Raw genomic sequence first — 22,100 nt, forward strand, 5'->3', positions numbered from 1 at the left:
CCAGGCAATTATTTCCCTTAAAAAGTATTTTTGCTCTAAGAGCAAAAAAAGCAAAGTCCTATCTTTTTTCCATTGTCTATCAATAGCAACTTGCAAACAAATTAAGAAATCAAAACTATGTTTTTGCTGGAGGTTTATTTTGGAAAAAGTGGTTGAAGTTACAAAGATACATTTGTACTACAAGTCTAAAAAATATAATTTAAGAGCAATTTAAGTTCTGACACACTCCTAAATGTGCTTGTGCCCAGGCCCTCAGAAAGGGGGCTAGTCTGATGCCGACACCTCCCAGCAGGGATGCTTTCCAAACAAAAGCAGGTACTCTGGTAATGAGACAGAGTTCCACTACAAACAGTGCTACCCCACCAGCCTACGCACACCAATACATCTGTTCCGCAACATGAGCTGGGCAGGCACGAAGCATCCGTATCATCAAGGACAGAATGCTCTGCACTTACAGCGTCTCAACTGCACAATGACCAGGACACGGCACACCTAGTCCTTTACCAGAGTTCAGCAAAGCATCAAGCGTTTACAGTCATTTCCACTGTTTCTTTCGTTTAACAAATGTTTTTTCCAGAGTTTATAAAACATGCCACATCACACCCAGAACCAGCTAGAGCCTGGCCCAGCGACGCCGACTGACGAGGGCTCTACCTCCTGTCCTTTTTACCAGCCTTCCTCTTCCCGGACAGCAAGTGCTTGGGCTTCATGTCAAACACGTGCCTGTCCGCCTCCCCTTTTCTCCCCAAGCGGTTCATCTTCTTCTGCGCTTTCTTCATCATAGTCTTGGCTTTCTTCACCATCTGGACAGGAGAATACACATTGATGGAAGCCACACTTCTATCCTGGGAATAATGGATCACCTGGGACCCATTTTACCAATGCAGGTGTGAACTATAAAGACCCTGTTGCGTCTTGGTCACGGCTCTCTCTCAGACGACCACACTATCTGCAGGAACTCAGTGACTATCTAAGGACACCTCCGAGCTTTTAGCTGACCAGAGAATACCTGTTCAAACTTTCAGTGAAGCTCAGGACCACGAGAGCACCCACTGCCACATCTGACTCCTGTCCACGCCAGTATTAAAACCCATAGTGCATAGGACACACTCGTAATCCTAGCTGGGGGTGGAAGGCGGGGCAGGAGGACTGCAGTTCTTAGAGGGAAGTCTGGGACACATGGTAATACACTGCTTCAACTCAACACTCACTTCCTAGACTTCCAGATGGAAATGACAACTCAGGCTTCCATTAAGCAGAGAGCCTGCCAGTTTACATCGGCTTTCTCTTATATTTGAATTTTCAAAATACTAAGATTAAGAAAAAAAAAAAAGTTCTTCCTCTTTAAAAAAAAAAGTGAAATTTTAAACAACCACTGCATCATTGCAAGACACTACAGATAACACCAGAGGGAATCAGGCGACCACCTTGAAGGGCAGAAATTCCCCTCATAATGTAAACAAACCAAGTGTGCCCTGCGCTACTTCCTCACGAAAAAATGGGGCCTCTTCCTAGTATCTTGCAAACAGTAGGGCTGCAAGGCCAGACCGTCCATACTTTAAGAGACAGTGTCTGTCCATCCTCCATCAGAATGGTTTACCAGGACACCTACCCAGGGTACCAACTGCTTCCAGTCCAAGTTCCTCTCTAAAGGATGCCAAAGACTGGAGAGAAGAATGAATAGCTAAGCTCTTAACCACACCCCTGCTCCTCCACGCAACGGCTGGTGTTTGCTGGAGGCTCCGAAACAAACCTTGACATCCCGAAGGCCAGAAACATCACGTGGAGTTCGAGAGCAACTCCGACTCCGGGCTATAGAAGAGGGTGGAACAGACTCTTCTCTTTTTCTCTTCCTAGTGGCACTCCGAGATCTTCTTGCCTGGACTGCATAGTGGGCCTGCAACGCACAAGCAGCAAAGTCGCTAACAACCAAAATTCTTCCAACAAGAAGGGAAGACAGTTAAGGTCTGCAGGACCACTATCACACAAATCAAAGGATTTGGAATGTCTGTTGAGAGGTACTGGGCACAGGGTCTGGTTTGAAGCGAAGGGTTAAGGGTCAAAAGCATCACTACGGTGCTCCTGCCCTCCTGAGCTCACAGCCACGCTGTTGGTGAATCAGATGGTGTCTTTGAGCTGTAGCTCTTGTGCATGCTCTGTGTGCTAATGTTCTCTACCGGTTAACATCAATCACGTACGGCAATGATGCTGCTTTTCATCCACAGTTTCTACAATATACGTAGAGGCTTTAGCCCCCTAAATAGTCTAGGTAGTAGATATACTCACCAGCTAGGTTTATGTGCATTATGTGCATGCTATGACATTCACATAGTAAGATCACCTAGCTACAGCTTTCTCCAGACACACCCACATCACTAAGCAGCACATGGCTGCAGGTATGGTATGGCAAGCACATGCCTGACTACCAGCACTGGACAATAAAGGCAGGAAACATTGAGTTTGAACCCAGCTCAGGCGCAAGAAAAGCACAAACCATCTGAACCCACACTAGCCACCCACAGACTCACATTGTCCTTATCATCCATGTCAACACCAAGGCCCCGCATCTCATTCTCCAAATCCGCCCGCTGAACCTGAAAGGGGGCAAGAAGGGAATAATTTGCTTTAATTAAAATGTCTGTTGAAATTTAATTTTAAAGGAAAAAAGAGAGAGGAAAAGCATACGGTGATGCCGCAATGGACAGATAAACAGTTGGCAGACACAGGTTCTGTCCAGTCTCTGGATCCTAACGCTCACAACCCTTACCATTTCCTTGGTTCCAGAAGGCCCTTGAGGTAAAGGACAATCTTTGTTAACATCATGCTGAAGGCCATAGAGACAATGACATCTCTAAGTGAACACATGAAGTGGGATGCATCTTGCCTTCTTCTGATCCATTCACGCCTAGAGTGGTTTCCCTATTCTCGCCAGTAACAGGGACTGATAAACTGCCTTGTGGATTTAGGAGTCTCAACCAACAGAGAAACCAAATAATATAAAAATGTTAGCACCGAGCATGGAAGCACACAGCTGCAATCCTGGCACCTAGCACAGGAGGACCGGAGTCAGGAGCGCCTTGGCTACACAGGCTCAAGGCTAGCCCGGACCTCATGAGACCCTATTTAACAGCCAGGCAGCACCCTCCAACTTCAGCAGGGTTAGCCTGACTGACTGGCTCAGTTTGTAATAGGGATGTACCTGGAGTTGCAACTCATGGAGCAAAAATGTAACTGTCAGAACTAAAAGCCCAAAGCAGGGCACCGTGTAAGTCACTGTACTGAGCACCTCAAAGTGCGCCACCTGACATCCCCAAGTGGTGGAAGTCAGTCTCTAGTGGAGGTTTACACAGCATCCAGCATGTGAGCTCGACCCTGCCTCTGCAACACCCAGAACTGACCTTCTTGGCAGTTCGGGGCATCCTGGGCCCTTGTGTATTCTTTTCTTTGGACTGTAGAATTTTCAACTTCTTTTTTTCTCTAATTTGTTTTGCCAGCTGTCGGATTTCCAACATTTCCTCATCTTCAGTTTCAGAGTCACTGTCATACTCTCCAGCAGCTGTTCTTAGCTCTTCTTCCTTTTCTAATTCTTCCAATTTCTTTAAAAAGAACCATAAAATTAACAAGGAAAAACTCGCTAGGAAATAAGTGTAGCAACATATTTACAGAAATCATGTTTCCTTAAGTCTCTGAAGATATGAGAATGTTGTGTTGTAGTCTTGTCACAACTGGACCCCATTTGTGTACAGTTAATCTCACAAAACAAGGGGTGCACGAAGGCCTTGGAGACAGGATGAACACTGCACGCACTATTTTCTGCCAATTCCATTTTGTCCTTAAAGAAAAAAATGTAGAGACCCTTTCCCTCATACTCAGTGTTCCCAGCAGAAACACGAAATAAATTTTGTACAAGCTCCCATTCATCCTCTCAAATAGCATTTTAAATACAATCACACCACTTATAAAATAAGACAAAATGAAATTTTAAGTATGTATGTGGAATTGGGGACATAGCTACGTGGCAAAGCCCTGGCCTAACAAGCACAATACCCTGGGTTGGTCCCCAGCAAAAGCACACACACACACACACACACACACACACACACACACACACACACACCTCTCTCTCTCTCTCTCATAAAAACATACATTCACACATAAATAAATGAGATATCTGCAAACACTGACCTGCGATGGAATAACAAGTAAAGGACAGGTACCAAAGCAGGAAAAAGGTCAGCGATGGGACAGCTCTCTAGGGGAAAATGTCTAAGAAAAGACTGGACCCACTGAAGTTAAACTCCTCTTTCAGATTAGAAGGATCCAAACATCAAAAGGTCAGTGGGAGCTGGGCACGGTGGCGCACTCCTATAGTGCCTGCACTTGGGGAGGCAGAAGCAGGGTTATCTCTGTGAGTTTAAGACCAGGCTGGTTAACAGTCCAGGAGAGCCAGGGCTACACAGAGAAACCCTGTCTGGAATCACCTCCCCACCAAAGAGTCAGCGAGTCACAGAAATCTGGACATCAGACCTCACAACCTGTGCAATGAATTTTCTTGGTAATGTGATGCCACTTGCTGGACTAGCAAAAGGAGTCTACAGGAGGAGATCTGAGAGACTCAGAAAAAGTCAACAACAGTTACAGAGAGAAGACTGAGCCACTGACAGGATCTCCAGAGTACAACACTAACGTACGCCAAAGTGACACAGCCCATTACAGGTCAGGGTGACAGGCCTGGGCATCCCAGGACTACACAGGACAAAGGAGGAATAGAGAATAGAGTCATCTGAATGGTGGAAAGTCTCCAAGGAAGCAGAGAACAGGCTAGGATGCCTTAGGACATAGAACCAAAGGACTGTGAAGTGCTGTTTGCATGCCGCAGCGGGGAGGCTAATCTAAAGTGTTACAGACCTTCATGATAGCAGGATCGATATAATCAGCAACATTATGGCCTTCCCAGATCTCCGGGATCTTATCATATTTCTCAGATGAATTCATTAAGTCCCAGTATTCTAACATTGAAAGAAAACAAAAAGTTGTATTTACAGTAGTTTCTAGTATCTTCAAGTACTGTGCCACCACAATGATTATTCTGGATGCCAAGTAAAACCCCTTTACAAGGTAACAGAGCCGCTGTGTCAACACTACCTAAGTTATTACTAACAAGATCAACACTGACCTGTATGCCCAACCTTCAAATACTACAAAAATACTCCCTTCATCTAAAACAACAGAAAATTATACGGAAGACATTTTATACAGCTTGCAAGTCTGCAATTTCTAACTTTCAAAATCTGGAAAACTTCTAAACCAACAAACACACCGGAAGACTTTCACTGAGCTCCTTTCTTTCCTGACAATGGCATACAACTGACATTTCAAAACACCATACTTACTCTGAAGATCCAAAATATAATCATCTCCCATTTCCAGCTCAAGATCTCGTTCCTGCCAAGAGAACGCCCAGAAGTTTATCGTCACTCTTATGCCCCAGATGCTTGCCACCCCTCCCTGCCAATGAAACAGCTCTGACCCTCTCGGCTCTGTGTCTAACAGGAGGGCTGCTTTCGCCACCTGCACTACGTGTCTCGTGGACTTTATTCACTGTGACATCACGTCAACTGAAGAGCTTCAGTCCGGGGTATGTTAAGGATTCACCACTGTGCCCCTGAGCCTTACAGGGCGAAGCCTGGGCACACTCAGCTTGCATCCGTCTACTGCATAAAGCCTGCTTCACGTGGCTGAAGCCCTGGAAACACTGCCTTTTCTGGTGTGCAGGCAGGTCTTCTGTCCCATTCCATAAGAAACCCAGACAAAGTGTGACAGTCACCTACCCTCTTCTTCTTGGGCTCTGCAATCTCCATTCTTTTCCTTCGAGCCACTACTCCTTCTGGGATGAAAGGGGGTCTCTCCTATGAACACATTATTCAAAGTATATGAAATGCCTTCCAGGGTGTGAGAGAAACTTAAGGGAACAAAAAACCAAAGCCAAAGGTAGTTTGGAAGGGTAACACAAAACCATCTAAACCAATTAATACAAAGCGCATTCTGGGGAGTGAGTTTCAGGGCCAGAGTGGGGAAAGGAGACGAGACAACCCCCAAAATTGATTCTACAGTTCATTTGGAAAAAATGAAAAGTATCCAGAAAAATTAAATTAAGAAAGTAAGAGAACAATGAACAATGAACGAGTAACAGAGATAAATCCAAGTATGTCTAGAATTCAATGGCATTAAATTCATTAGTTGAGACCAATGACTACCCCAGGAAGATAGGCCCATAAGTAGTAAACCACACTTTCCACAGAACAAAGTAAATTCAGCACACACAAAGCGTCAACCCAGATGAGAAATGAAAGCAAACAATAAAAGCAAAACCATAAAAATACAGAAGAACATGACACTTTAAAGCATTTTAGGTATGAACATAGCCCGTTTTCTGTAGAACCAAAGCTCGAATAACTAAGAAAGAACTATTGTATGTTAATATTCTGAAAATGTGTAGCTCTTCTGAGATGCTTTTAAAAAACGAGGGGCTGGAGAGAGTTCAGCAGTCAGGAACACTTGTCGCTCCGGCAGAGGACCTGGGTTCAGTCCCCAGGACTCGGGTGGCGGCTCACCACTGTCTATGACTAGAGTTTCAGGGAATCTGATAACCTTCAGAGACCCCAGGAATGGACATAGTGTACATATTTACAAAGCAGGCAAAATACTCATCTACGCAATAAAAAAAAGAATCTTTAAAAAAAACTTTAGGAACTTATATCCTGAAATAAAGATTTTTCTTTTTTTTTTTTTTTTTGCAGTAACACATATATAAAGATGCAGATTGCTTATAATGTCAAGAAAATAAAAATGTAAAAACCATATACTTCTGCTGGCTCAATTAAAAAAAGGGCAGGAGGGGTGATAAACTACACCCAAGCCACTTCTAAGTAACAAAAGAAAAGCTCACTAGCAACAAGCTCTGACAGGGAAAAGCAGGGTGCGCAGAGCTCTTCACTTCACTCCTTCCTGCAGGCGCACGTGACTTCAGCAGGGAAGAAAACCTGAAGTCTACATGTGAAGCCCACTTGTGCTCACATGTGATCATCTGCAACACCAGGGAAACACACGTGGCCAGCAGTGCAGTCCCTGGAGCCGGCAAGGCCACCTTACCTTATCGTCCCTCTTGTTTGGCACAGCTAAGTGCAATCTGTTCAGAACCTCATTCACTTTATTTCCTTTCATTTTCGTCTCTACTCGATGAGCCAAAAGCCTATCACAGGCCTAAGAAAGCACAAAAACAAGAGTCACAAAGCCACTCTACACCAGCCCCAGCCACGCACTAGAATGAAGAATCAAGTCTCTACTCATCGGCAGGCTGACAGTTGGGGGCGGCACTTCCTACATATTTCCCTTCAGCAGGTAACTAACTGAGCTAGTTAAGAACCACACCAACTCTTTATGAAGTCTGAATCCTGAAGCTCTCAGTACCCTTAACCTCTCTTCTTCACAAAAATAAAGTGTTCCCCCATAGGACTCTAGCAATTTGAACAACTAATCCTATTCAAGGAAAACAAACAAACAAACAAACAAAAACTAAATTGTTTTCAGTGGTAATAATTCCTAAAAAGAAAACAGTTTTCCACCACAACTGACTTTTGTAAAACAAAAACACCAGCCGTGAGTTAATGAAGCACCAACCTCTGTTTTAACTTGAATGACTCCTTCCTCAGTCAGGGTGCTGGTCTCAATGACAGGGAAACCTTCGGCCTGCAAGTCCATAAATATTTTCTAGGAATACAAAAGAAAAGAAGTGAAGCATGCATGACTGTTCCCAGTTTCCCAGAGAACAGCCTGCATTGTTTTGCAAATGGAAGTTGCAAATGCTATTTGCTCAACAGCCATGACTTGTTTTTTAAGTTAATTTTCACAATAATCTTCTACAATTAAAAATAAGTTAGCAGAGGCAAGTGGATCGTTCGGTTCAAGGCCATCCAGGCTTCTGAGTAAGATCTAGGACAGCTCGGGCTACACAGAGAAACTGTGTCTCTAAAATAAATAAAAACAAACAAACCCTTACAGGATCAAACCAGATCAAAGTCAAATAGATCCATGAACACTGTAAGATCTCCCCTGCTCTCAGTGCTAGGGATCGACCTCAGCTATAAGCTGCCACTGACCTGTATCTGCAGCCCCAAGATGCTGGGATTTCTGATGTGTATCTCTACATGCAGACAAGATCAACTTTTCAAAAGATGTTTTTAATATTATTTCTTATTTTAAAGTTTCTGCCAAAACAGCCCAAGAGAATTCTTTAGAAAATATAAAAATATTAGGCTATCATCTGATGAGTCACTGAGACAGTACAAACATCTCTCTAGTGTGGAGACAGATGGCAACCCCTACCAGACATTAAAACTGCCCACAAACAAGGTCAACCTCCGTCAGCAAGGGACTAAAGCACCAGCAAGTAAAGGACAGGTTCAATAATACAAGCGTTAAGCTGTAGATTTTTAATAGCAACTGTTTCCCAAGTGTGCAATACTAACGACTAAAGATGGAGGCATACCTTTACTAGCAATACCCCAGGGACCAGAAAGATGACCTAAGTGATGTCAGTTCTCTCCGAAACAGGTGGCAAGTAATCCATTATTCAGGCATTCCCTTCACTGGACAGACACCTGGGCCGCAGAAGGGTGACTCACTTTCCTACCATCCTGCTGAGTAGTGCAGCTGCGCCTGCGCCTGACCCCAAAGCCAGAGCACCTGAGCGGTTTGCTTGATTCCTTAGGACTTCCTTGTGCTACCCCGCTCTTCTTCCCCCTCTTAGGACTTCCTTGTGCTACCCTGCTCTTCTTCCCCCTCTTCTTGTCAGTGCCTTTCAGACTCGCAGACTGAGATGACTTACAGAACACAAGGGTTTTCGTTTGTCTGCCTTTGAAGAGAAACTGATTGTCTGACATCAGAATTAGATAACTAGTAACTTAAAGGATACAGGGTCCTGACAGCTGATCTTACCATGTGAGATGGACAGGAGGATCAGGAGTTCAAGGCTATTTACTCCTGTTTTTATATAAACAGCCAAACAAAACCAAAAATGTTATGTTCTGCCCTAAGACGACAACTCAAGACAAGATAATCCTTACCATATATAAACTGTTCATATATAAATACCGTATATAAATACAAGAGAGCAGGAACCAACACACGCGTCGGAAACACCCAGTCCTCCCTACCTCAGGAAGCTTCTGCCTTAATTTAAATATGACAGCACCTTTCATTCTAGTGTACTGGTTGCTGCAGCACAGGGGTCTGAAGCGGGGTCTGTGTGCCCAAGGACGTCAGCCCTGAGAAGCCACAAGGCGGATGTGAAGACAGCGGCTAGTCAGGGACCACAGCGAGAACACTGAGCCCGACCCCAGAGTATGCATTTAAGTACATGTCTCTCAGGACATTCATCCTGAAAACTGTCTACTAAAAGGGTTAAATTGTTTGGAGAATTCTGTCTACCAACACTTAATGTTGGCAGACACTGCAACACGCCCACAGCTCTGACAACTCCATCTTCTGAGAGCTTAGACAATGGTCCCTTTCACCCACTTGCCCAACTTATGTAGCCACAGCCCCCTCTGGGTAATAAAGCACGCCACATTCACACCCACTCGTGGGGAACGCTTCCCTCATGCACCTGAGGCCCTAAGGCCTGAAAACGATGAAAGCACACGCAGAGGATACCTGGCTTCCTCTTGGGTACCAATTTAAAAGCGTCATTTCCTAGGTAACCACATTTCCCAAAAGTCAAGTGTAGCAGCCCACACTCCCCCAATGCAGGTGTCTGCACAGACTGAAGACAAGGCAGGAACCAGCACACTGTGGTTTAATATCCTGCCACTAATCATCAAGGGTCTTCTTGGCGCGTGCGTGTGCGTGTGTGTGTGCGTGTGTCAGTGATTTACCTGATCTTCTTCAGCAAGTTCAGCTATTCTCTTCACATCACATTTGTTTGCTACAACAATAAGAGGCTAACAAGGAAGAAGAGAAATTATTGCTTTCACAGTACAGAATAATGTAGTCCCCTCCCTTGTCCATGACTTTGCTTTCTACAATTTCATTTACCCAAGTTGAGATCAACTACTACTGGAAAATAGAAAGTGGAAAGTTCTGCAACTAAACAATTTATAAATTTAAACTGTGACCCATCCTCAGCAGTGCAACGAAACCTTTTGTCTTAGTGCTGCATTCCACCCAGGACACACATCGTCCTTTTGTCTGGCTTACCCACTGTGTATGCTACCAGGCAACCAGCTATTTGGTTTAGGTCAGTTATCGTATCAACTGTCACATTACTAATAGCTGTGGTCAAGTAACACAGAGCATCAGTACCATCTATGGTTTCAGGTAGCCACAGTGGTCTCAGAACCCAGTATTCATGAGTAAGAAGGTTCTAGTGTGTGAATCAAACACTAGCTGCCACACTCACCTTGTTGATGAACAGAGGTCTGATATTCTGGAAGAGTTCTAGCTGTTCCTTCAAGCCATGGCCACACTGCTCAGACAAGTCCATCACGTATAGCACCGCAGCTCGGAGGTGGGCCAGAGCTGTGATAGCCTGCATTTCAATGGTGTTCCGATCCTCCAAAGGATGATCCAAAATCCCTGGGGTATCTACAACCTAACAACCAGGCTCCATTACCCAAAACATACTCACTCAAAAATGTCTTGGTTGGTACCAGTCATTCTCATACACGCCAAGAAAACTAGTAAGTAAAATATTGGAAACTGCCCATGATAAAATAACAAAGGTACAAGGGCGAAAAGTACATTTTCTTTATAAAACAAAAGCCAAATCCAGAAGCCTGATGTGGTAATGGCTGATCCCTGTAATCCTAGCACCAAGGAAGCAGAAACAGGACTGCCATGAATTTAAGGCTAGAATGACCCACAGTGAGCTTAAGGTCAGCCTGGTTAGATTGCGACTGTCTCAAAAGAACAGATACCAGGGACTAAGGAAAACCCCACAGAGACCATTAAAGAAATACTGCCTTTGGGAGAAATGAGCCCTCTTTTCTCACAGCCATCAAGAAATACAATACTGAGCCGGGCAGTGGTGGCACACCCCTTTAATTCCAGCATTTGGGAGGCAGAGGCAGGTGGATTGCTGTGAGTTAGAGGCCAGCTTAGTCTACAAAGCGAGTCCAGGACAGTCAAGGATACACAGAGAAACCCTGTCTCGAAGCTGCTGCCCCTCCCCCCACACCCCAAAAAGAAACAGAACACTGGAATAAATGACCAACTCTTCCAAACTTCCAAGACTTGGCTTCATCATTTATAAAACTGGATTTGGTTGTAAACTAGATTGTTTCACGCTTTGAGAGTAAATGCCACTTCTAGTGACAGAGCTTCAAATAACACAGAGAAGCTTATTCAATAGAGCCATCACTAAGGAAATGAAGTCACCCCCGCAGAGCTAAGCAGAGAGCCAAACAGCAGCTGCCAGCTTGCTCTCAGGTACATGTGTGTGATGTTACACATCTCCAACGCTCAGGCCAGTTCTCCTTATGATGATGAAGGTTTCAAGTTTTTGGTGAGACCACAGAAACCATCCCCATACCTCAGGGCTGTCCCAAGAGGATGCTGCTCACCACTGACTGTATGCTAAGTGCACTACAGGAAGCAGCTATGCTACCGTTCTTTAGAAATCACCAAATCTATTACATCAAAAACCCAAGTGTCTGCTCTATGTTTGCAGACAAGACTCTCACCTGCCAACGTAGATACTTATAATCCATGTGCCCAACAAACAAAGACTTGGTGGTAAATGCATAGGGCTGAACATCCACATCTGCTCTTGTCACCTGGAAGAAGAAACCAGAACCAGAACTATTATTTTCACACTCACGAGAGTTCCGTACCACAATTCCCCCAAACACTCTGAGCACAGCATCCACACTTTTCCAGGAGCAACTTTAGCCAAGCACAGCAATGCTGCTGATGCCAGAAGATCAGAGGCTCAGTCAGAGCCTGTCTGGGCAGTGTGGAAAGCCTGGCTCAAAAGAAACAGGCTGCGGACAGCAGCCAGTGAGAGAGCACGGCCTAGTGTGTGTGAGGCCTGGCCTCAAACCCTCACAACACAAATAACACACCCTATTTGGTAGGATAAAATCCCAAGGCACTGTACATGAGTAAACTGCATACAACAGCTATTATCCCCTTTGGCAAACGCCTGGCTCCTCTTCCCCGTCCATTGTGGGCCCACTAGCCACTGTCTATTCTCTAAGCTTCAATATGCAGTTCATGTTACTGAAATTTTCATCTTGTTGAATTAGTTTAAACCACAACTCAAAAAGTTACATGTGGCCAGAGGCCACTGCATCATCCCTCAGAGCACAGAACAGTCACAGCGGATTCAAAGCAGCCGACAGGCATTTGAAACTTCAATTAGATCCCTAAGAGCACTGTTTGCTACCAAGTCAGGATAACTTGTGAGCAAAAATAAGAACTGCTGGGCCAGCACGGTGGATCAGTAGGTAAAGGTGCCTGTCCCCAAGCCTGGTGGCCTGAGTTCAATTTCCAGGACCCACACAGTAGGAGAGAACTAACTTCTGCAGGCTGTTCTCTGACCTTCATCTTACACACACTCCCCCCCCTCATTCTTCCAACCCCCCCCCCACACACACACGTAGGCACACAAAAGAACGCACACATATAGCTTCAAAGTAAAACTGTTCTGGCACTGGGCAAGCCCTAATAAGTCCATAAGTAACAAGTTACTTTTCCTTAAATGTCACAACAGAGCTTGATAATTCTACTCCAGTCAAGAGAGACAAAGGCTCGACATGGACCCCATGCTTATAATCCCTGAACTCTGAAGACAGAGCCAAAAGGACAGCAGGTTCAAGGTCAGCCTGGGCTACATTAACAAGATCCTACCTCAGGAAAAACCAAAACACTTAAGAGTGATTCAGACACAGAAAATCTCTATTACAATGAACACACAGTTCACATGAAAGTTGACGCTATCACCAAGGTAACAAGTCACTCAAGCAGCTTGAGGCTGGCCAAGTCCAGCTCCATGAGTGCCGGCAGGCATAAGAGCATTCCAGAATGAGCCGGCACAACATGACCATGAAACACTCTCCACCTGTGAATAAAATTTAACTGAGGTATCTCACAGCCCCGAGAAACTCGAGGGCACACAAGAATCAAAATGAATGGTCCCGGCAATCCCTGAATAAATCTAGACTCAGACAACGAGTTAAAGCTCCAAAAGGAATGTGGAAGCTTAGGCATCAGGGCCCCGTGAGCCAGGGCCATCCCAGGCCCATCCCAAACCCACACAGGGGATGCAGTAGTGCCTGGGACTTCAGTGCACCAGACAGCTGCTTTATTATAGAAACCACACCCACCTTATTGATGAAGCTGGATTTCCCAACATTTGGATACCCACACAAAAGCAGAGTCCTCGTATTTGGATCAATGGTTGGCAAGCGGGATAAATGTTGACGCACTGTAAGGAATTTAAGTCAAAAACTGAGAATTTAAGATTGGCTTGAAATTTTACTTTCTACTTAGTTATACTCCGAGCTCATAGTTGTTTTAATAAGCTTAGATGGCACAAATTTTTCACTGTAGCTTTTTTTTGGGCAACAGGAGCATATAGATTATTAGACTAGGGCCTGATGTCTGGAAAGTGTTGCATCATGGAGCTATATCCCAACACTTTTTACTTTGAGCCAAAGTCTCACTAACGCAGGCTTTGCATTCACCCTAGCCCAAGCAGGCCTTGAACTTGTACTCCACCTCAGTCTTCCGAGTAGCGGGAACTATACTTTCATAAGTGTACATGGAGAAAATGAGGGGGTAAGGGATAATGAAGAAACTGATAGCATATACATGAGTATTTTCCAAATATGGCTACACCAGGAATCATGTGTTTAACCTACCAACCTGCTATTTTGGGTCAAAATGAGACTGAGAAGCATGTTTGGGAAAGATGATTGCTGATATTCGGTCCCCGGTGTGTTTTGGTTCAAGCATGCATGCTGTGATGTGAAATGTTTCCACTTACCTGCCTCCCCTGTAACGCCTGCACGGCTCTAGCACAGTGCTCACTGGGCTATCAAGAGAACCCCACAGATGTATACAAAATTCTTTCAAAGAACTTTGATAAATCATTTCAAAGGAAAGAAAACTATGCCCAACAAAATGACTGTAGGGCTAGGGGTGTAACACAATTCCAATTTCCAGCTCTAACTCAGAAATTATCCTATTAAATGAAAGTATTTTCAGGTGTATGTTTTACTTACTTACTAAATATTAAGAACATGTAGTTATTGAACCTCCAAAAAACTTAAAAAAAAAAAAAAATCGAGAGTAAGAACTAAACATAAAAGAACATAGTAAAACCCATTTCAGCTTCTGTGTAACAAGTACCTTGTTCCAAATACTCCAAACTCTGCCTCTGTCTCTTGATGATAGTACACATGCGTCCAAGGGCAGCACGCTTCAGCTGCTTGCAGCGGTACAGAGAGTCACCATATTTCATAAGTCGCACGTAGTCTTTAGCAACACTTAGAAAAGAGAAAGTAGCGAAGGTTTATTTTGTATTTCTTTGATAATAATTTACAAGATACTATGGTAAGAAAATACCTTACTTGTCCACCAAATTTTTGGCAATGTTTATTTGACCTAGAGCCAACTTGTAATGATCCTTGTCATAGAGAATGTTCATCAAGTCAGCGTAGAACGGGTGGATATCCTAGAATGAAAAAGTGAAATACACAACGTCACTCTGCTCCAACTGGTTCTCAGCCCGTGTAACAAAGAACGGAGACTCAGCTCCCCTTCCTCTTTCTTCACACCTGTATCTCTGATCCCCAGAACCCTTTCCTGGCCAATGACTCTTCCCAATCACTGCCCAGGAAACAAGCAACGCCTAGGGGAGGAGCTGCAGCAATCACTTGTAGTCACCGCAACCTCCATCCTATTACAGCGACTTAGGACTCAGTTCTCCCCACATTCATGGTGTGTGTACACACACACACACACACACACACACACACACACACACACCACACGCATGCACACAACTAAACATTTTAATGCTGTCAAAAATGGAGGCATTTCACCTTTTCTTTCCAGTTGAACACACTTTACTACAATTTTTTGCAGTCAAGCTCACTAATAATTCCCTAACTACCAAGTCTCACTGTTTATACTGATGCTCACTCTCTGTACTTACAGGACTCATTCTCTTCAGTACTCTCATCTCCCTGCAGACACCTAATTCCCTCATTTTCTTTCATGTGCCACACTATATATGACGTTTATGAGTGCCTTCCACTAGAGTGAGGCCCTTAATTTCATCTACTTACCTACCTACCTACCTACCTATCAATTTATCTATTTATTTATGTTTGCTTGTTCTGAGATGATCTCTTTATGTAGTCTGGGTTGGCCCAGAACTCACTACATAGACTAGGCTGGCCTCGAACTCACAGAGATCTACCTACCACTGCCTCCCAAGCACTAATAATTTTTTTAACTTGCTTTTCAAAAATGTACCCAGCATTGTGATGTATCCCGATAAACTTAGCACTCAGGAGAGAGGCAGGCGGATCTCTGTGAACTCAAAGCCAGCCTGGTATACAAAGTGGAGCTCCATGGTAATCAAAGCTATAGTTATACGTCTCACAGGAAAAACAAAAAGCAAACCCCAAAACCGATTTATTTGTGTTTTGTGTTTGTTTCTGATAGTCACATTGTGTATCTCAGGCTGGTGAAGAGCTCAACATGCCCAACCTACTGTGCCCCATCAGCTCAGCTGAGCACAGGGCCCTTTCTACTGCTCTATCTGTAGTGCTGGGAACGGTGGCCACCATGTGACGGGTTCAGTGATGTACAGTTTTGAAAACTGATCCACCTGAGACTTTCACAGTAGCCAGCGAGATCGTTAGTAGGCAGTCGCAATAGAACAGCCAAGTATTTGAGTTCTCCCATCTCTTGTGCATTAAAAACAATAAATTTAAAAAAAAATGTACAAAGAACCACAAAAACTTGATGCTAACTGCTTTAAAATACATTGCTTACTAAAGTCCGATTGCTATATCAAGTCAGTTTAGAGTAATTTCATTCTTTTTTTTCTAATCCTCAGGTGTTTTCTAGTTCTTAACCTTTCCCAAGAAATGAACAGTGTCTGCCCCCAAGTTTCTGGAGCTGAATAAACAGTGATGGCAGTCTACTGCACAGGAACGTGTTCAGCCTTATTTACCGCTCTCTGTGCTATCTCTTGTCAGCAAAGGAAATTAATTAATTAATGATGAAGTTAACAAGCTCACAAACTGGAACCTTTGGCCACTGATTCTGTTGAGCCTGAAGGAGAAGGGGGGTGCCTCTGAACAGAAACGGGTGACGCTTGGACAAGCCACAGCCATTCAAGAATCCTGGGCTTCAGATTGGCAACCAAGAGCTTCCATCTAAGCTGACCGTGGTGCTGGCAAGTGCAGACACTCAGTGCACAGGAAGTGTGGTAAGGCAGCCCTGGTGCTCCTGAGACGCACTTTGGGAAGAACACCAAGGATTCAAAAGGAACTGGACTCCACAGCCAGCCTGTCACTGAGTCACTGACACATCAGTTCCTTCATTTCTTCTCAGACAAATAAATACATCAAATAGGCTAAACATAATTCTCCGAAGGCTTATAATTATACAACCATACATGTCACTTACGTCCAACTTAGGGAAATCCGTCAGAATCTGGGAGAGTCTGTCATGGTAATTCTGTTGAGTAAATTTGACTTTTCTCATATAAAAATGTCGAATTCGATGAATTTGATAATGTTTATGAATAACTGTTGGAGTCTTTCGTTGAGTCTTGGATAATGTCAGGTCAATAAAGTCCTGTGATTAAAGAAAATAAGGCAAAATTCAAACATGTACTTTCTGTTCATTTGTTTATAACCTTAAAACACTAATCTAGTACTACATGGGTTAAACTACAAAACCTACTTTTTCTTTTCTTGGGGGGAGGGGGGTCTGAGACAGGGTCTCACTGTGTAGCTCTGGCTGTCCTGGACTCACTTTGTAGACCAGGCTGCCCTGGAACTCATGGAGATCCACCTGCCTCTGCCTCTGCCTACAGCTGTGCGCCACCATGCCTGGCCAAAACTTACTTTTTCTAACTCAATATTTTATATTACAACCTGGCTCATCTTTATAGTTTCTGGCCTTTAAGAAAACCTGGCAGCCACCACCAAAACTAAAATAGTTTGGAGACTCTCCACAATCCTCAAGAATGCCCGAAGGAGAGGGCCAGTGCAGGCGGTGTCCATCATGGTGACAGAAGCCTGACTTTCATCACGCCCTCTCAGTCTTACATCAACTGTGCCGCATTACCAACCAGGCCACGCCTGACACCTCACCCAGCACCTGCTCCAGATAATGGGAGCATGCTCCATGTGCCCAGCCACCCCAGGACCCTTGTTTGAAAAGGCTGAGAAATCTGTGAATATGCCCAACTGATGGAGGAGGCCACTCCCCTATTATCCCTCGAATAAAAATGGGGATGCTTGCTAAATGGTAGCTGAAATGTATTTTACCCCATGTTTTTAAAAAATGCCATTTTAACTTTCAAATTCCTAAGAAAACTCAAGAATTAGAAGAACTACTGAGAAAAAAAGCCAGTTCTTTGATTTCAAGGATGTTGTAGCTTTGATTTTAAGGGGACATAAAAACAAAAACAAAAAACAAACCAACTCATCATCTAAATTTTCCTAGGTATGAGGATGAACTATTTGAGGATTTGAGATTTTTGTATTTATTCCTCAGTAGGGGTCGGAGGAATCACTTTTACCCAACCACTTTTACCTTCCTTTGATCACTTCTATTAATTCAATAACATTGATCATTTCCTATAATAAAGGATAAAACTAACACAATGCTGAAGATAAAATAGTGAATAAGACACCAAGATCCGCTGAGCATGGTAGCACGCACCTTTAATCCCAGCACTCGGGAGGCAGAGGCCAGCCTGGTCTACAAAGAGAGTTCCAAGACAGACAGGGCTATTACACAGAGAGACCCTGTCTGGGGTGTGTGTGTGTGTAGGTGGCGGGCGGGTGGAGGACACCAAGATCCAGTGAAAGAAGAAGTACAGGCAGGTAACCATAATACAGACGTGAAGGCTCACGAAGGGCATGAATGCTCAGGCCTTCTGCTCCTCTCACTCTGGTCCCTTCTGCTGCCCTCACATCTCTAAGGAGACAGTTCAGAAGTTGCCCACTGAAACGTTTCCCCAGACTCACCCACTTATCACTACACCCTTTGTTTGTTTTTGAAACAGGGTTTCTCTGTGTTTAGCCCTGGCTCTCCTGGAACTTGCTCTGTGGATGAGGGGTTAAAGGTATGCACCACCACTGCCTTGTTCTTAATATACTCTTTTTTTTTTTTTTTTTTTAAAGATATACACAGTGTTCTGCCTACATGTACACCTGCATGAGAGCAGCAGATCTCATTATAGATGGTTGAGAGCCACCAGGACCTCTGGAAGCGCAGCCAGTGATCTTAACCTCTGAGCCATCTCTCCAGCCCTTACTATATTCTTATACTGCCCTAAATCCTTGATAAACATATTCAAGGTTCTTTCCCCCCACCCCATCCACCAAAACACAAACAGATATTTGAGTTCGTCATATAAAGTGGGGCTCTACTTCACATGTATCTGCCATCTAGTTTAAGTAGCTGTAATTCTATATGTGCATGGTGGCTTATGCCTTTAATCCAAACACTCTGGAGGTAGAAGCAGGCATATTTCTGTAAATTCCAGACCAGCCACGGCAGCATAGTAAGATTGAAAAAAACAAAGTCTGTGCACATTAGATATAGATGCAAATTTCAAATAGTATTTTTGATCTGTGGTTGGTTGAATCTGGATTTGGAACTCAGGAACAGGACCAATTGTATGTCACTCATTTCTCCCTCATACTGTGGGTGTAAACAGATTTATGTATTCCTTTAGAAAATGACTCTTAAAGAAGCAGAATATTTTTGTGCATATCTATACACACAACCTAGCACACACTTTACAAAAGTATCCCATACCCTTCCGACTGAATTTTTATTTCCAATCACCAAAGGATTGCCATCAGTCTCCTACACATATGCAAACTCACGCTTTCTAGAAACAGACCTCATTCAGGTCAACAGAAATACATGCTGTACTAAAGTTCTTTACCAGGTCAGTTATACTAACAAAGTTCATTTGATCCAGTGAATTTTATTGAGTGAAATAAAAAGCGTACAAATTCCTTCAGCATGTGCTTGAGAAGTGACTGGGGCAATCACGGCGACTGAAACACAAGCTGTGATTCCTACCTGTAGTTCCCTTCTTTCCAAACACTACAAACTGGTGAGAAATGTACCACAACGACTATCGGAAAGAGGAAGAAGGGAGGAATAACAGAGATTTAAAATAATAACGATAACTCTGTGAAACATGTTTTGTGTCTTTTAAAGCCAGGGTCTCCAGAGATCCAATTGCCTCTGTCCCCCTAGTGCTGGCATTAAAGGCGTGCACCACCACGTCTACCATTAAATACTAGTTCTTGGCAAAACGTTTCAAAAGAAACTCATTCTGAAAGGGGATACCGAAAATACCCACATTGCTGTAAAATTAATGCTAACGATACTGGTTCCTCTGAATTGGCCCGGCAATTCAATGCCCATGGCAGGCCAGCGAAACACATGTATCCTTTTAGGTTCTTTAGCCTACCTACTACTCGCTACTTTGGAGGACTTGCTATGTTACACAAGTCTGGCCTTACCACGTTTACCTTGGTATGCTTAAAGCCAATTGCATTTCCCAAGTCAAACTACAAATGACAACTACCTATTTTTTTTTTTTAACACTGTGATAGTACGGATTGCCTTACTTAAAGAGGAAGGTGCTACACTGAACAATGCATCCCGAAGCAGCGGACGCACGACACTCGCCGCTCACCACTTCAGGCTTCCTGCCTTGCTTATTTCACTGTGGCCACCACCCAGGACATTTTGTCACTTCGGCGGGCCATATAAGAATTACAGACTCTGGACGGGTTCTGGGGTCTTGGAGAGATTCGAAGGTTTGAGAGACCCATGGACAGGGGGAAAAGGGTTTGGTTTCAAAGAGTGGGCCTAATCTTGAATGTCCCGAGGATAAAGCAATGGAGCACGGCACTGAGGATCGAGTGGATCCATGGTCACCCAGCCCCGGGAACGCCGATCTGAATCCTCCCTGGCGACTTGTCAGGGAACAGGGAGATATTCAGGAACAACCTCTGTTACCCTTACCTTGGCAGACGGCACCACCGTAATCTTCTTGAAGTTGTAGTGCGCCATGCCGGCGGTGGAGCACACGAGGAAACCTGGAGACGCGGCGGGCCGGACTTCCGCCGTCGGCGATGGGCGGGACTTCCGCCATTCAGCGCGCTTTGGCGTTGCGTCACTTCCTGTAAGTCGCGGGCGCGGCCCAGGCGTTCGCTAAGGCGTGCTCGTAGTCCGACAGCGTCCCCGCTCGGCCAGGAAGTCCTCCGCTTAAGAGACAAGGGTTCCGGAAGAGCCGTGGAAGGGCTCGGCTGGGCTTGAGAGGCGGGGCGAGTTAAATCCTCACAGAGTGAAAGAGGCGTTCCAGACTGACCACCTTGGGGGTCTCCGCAAACATTCCCAAGCAGGCGTCGGGGCGAGTGACTGTAGCGGGAAAGGCGGGGCGCGGGTCTCCTGCATCACATGATGTCCCCTGAGCAGCACGTCCAGTCGCCTGGCCGTGTGGAAAGTTACACATTCAAGTAAATGATGTTGACACGGGCTCTCTGTGGGTGGGAAAGTCTGCAGCCTTCCCGGCGGCCGGAGCTGCCTCTCCTGACCTGGCAGCCTAGCGTTAGTTTGCGGATGCGCGGCCTTCAGACCTGGCCTGGATCAGTAAAGAAAGAAACCCTGTACTGCTCAGAGGCATTGAACCCAGGTCCAGGACAGACACACAAAGTCTGACCAGAGGCCCACGGTGGGTTGGAGCCGACCTTCCCTCTTTCGTTTTTCTTGTCATTTTAGTTAAACCACCCATTTCTTTGGATCCTTGCGATCTAATCTGGCCCAATCCATCTACTCTTACCTCATGGTTATCTTTAACCATATGACCCTTTCTCAGGTTTTGCTGTCTCCTTCAAACTCTCCTCCCTATTCCTGTGGCGTCCGTCATTCTGGTACATGCTGTCTTCTTTGCTAATTTATCTTCCTTCTGGCTCTGTCTGGATACTTACTCCTCACAGTTTTTTTCTCTTCCAAGTCTCTTTTCTGAATGGTGGTTTTACAGCCCCCATGTGGACTACTTGATGATACCCGTTTCCTTCAACCTGGTTTCTTTTTCAGTGCCAATCTGGCATTTCAGTCAGAAGTGAATTTTCTACCCTACATGATTCTAGATATGTTAAAGTGTGCATATCTGAAAATCAAGTAATTTCATCACTGCTGTTGGAAAGGACGGCCTCACTCTGGCTCCCACCAAAGTCCATAACAAGATTGAATACAGAGCCAAGAGCAAGGCTTGATCAGGACTGACTGACATAGTAAATGTGGCCTCTGGGGCAAAGGTGAGATCATAAAAATAGTGGCCCCACTGATGTTAAATCCCAGGAATAGGAGCTGAGAAAGATAATCGGGATAAAGCAAAAGAGCTGCAAGTGGCCCCACACGATGGGTTAGCAGGGGAGACGCAGCCCTCAGCACCCAACTCAAATAGGAGAAAGTGGGTAAGGATGAAGCGCTTGGACGGTCAATATAGTTTTCATTATCTCAGGTAACTCATATGGCATTAAACCTTACATAGAGCTAACTGTAAGTCAAGCGCTGTTCAAAGTAGTTTACCCCAAATTAACTCACTTAGCTCCTACAAAAACCTCATTAATAGTGGGGGAGAAACAGAAGCATGGCAAAGCCAGAAGCCAGCATGTGGCTGCACAGCTCGTAGGCCGCAGAGTCCACCTTGAACCTGAGTTGCTTGGCTCCTGCAAAACCTGCTTTAACATGCTGCTTCTAGGTCATTCCTCACATCTTCCAACAAGTCCTGCTCTTCTTCGTATAGTCCCAGC

At 44.6% G+C, this 22,100-nt stretch overlaps 1 protein-coding gene across 1 annotated transcript; it reads right to left on the reverse strand.

Moving 5' to 3' along the window:
• Positions 1-420: 420 nt before the first annotated feature.
• On the reverse strand, positions 421-20,475 carry Gtpbp4 (GTP binding protein 4). The gene is made up of 17 exons (XM_051151456.1): positions 20,308-20,475; positions 16,708-16,878; positions 14,634-14,737; positions 14,413-14,549; positions 13,386-13,486; positions 11,742-11,834; positions 10,460-10,651; positions 9,936-10,001; positions 7,681-7,770; positions 7,153-7,263; positions 5,832-5,909; positions 5,394-5,445; positions 4,909-5,009; positions 3,399-3,596; positions 2,529-2,594; positions 1,754-1,897; positions 421-803 (listed from the first exon to the last, which is right to left on the reverse strand). The coding sequence occupies exons 1-17, from the start codon at positions 20,353-20,355 to the stop codon at positions 651-653; spliced, it is 1,905 nt and encodes a 634-aa protein (XP_051007413.1). The 5' UTR covers positions 20,356-20,475; the 3' UTR covers positions 421-650.
• Positions 20,476-22,100: the final 1,625 nt, after the last annotated feature.

This window comes from Acomys russatus, chromosome 9 (genome assembly GCF_903995435.1).
Source record: "Acomys russatus chromosome 9, mAcoRus1.1, whole genome shotgun sequence".
Lineage (NCBI taxonomy): Eukaryota > Metazoa > Chordata > Mammalia > Rodentia > Muridae > Acomys > Acomys russatus.

Coding starts and splice junctions, on each gene's coding strand:
- Gtpbp4 (XM_051151456.1), bottom strand. CDS start 20,355: ATGGCGCACTACAACTTCAAGAAGATTACGGTGGTGCCGTCTGCCAAG. Junction 5,446..5,831: donor CAGAGCCCAAGAAGAAGAGG/GTAGGTGACTGT, acceptor TTCTCTTGGCAG/GAACGAGATCTTGAGCTGGA. Junction 3,597..4,908: donor TCGATCCTGCTATCATGAAG/GTCTGTAACACT, acceptor TTCTTTTTAAAG/AAATTGGAAGAATTAGAAAA.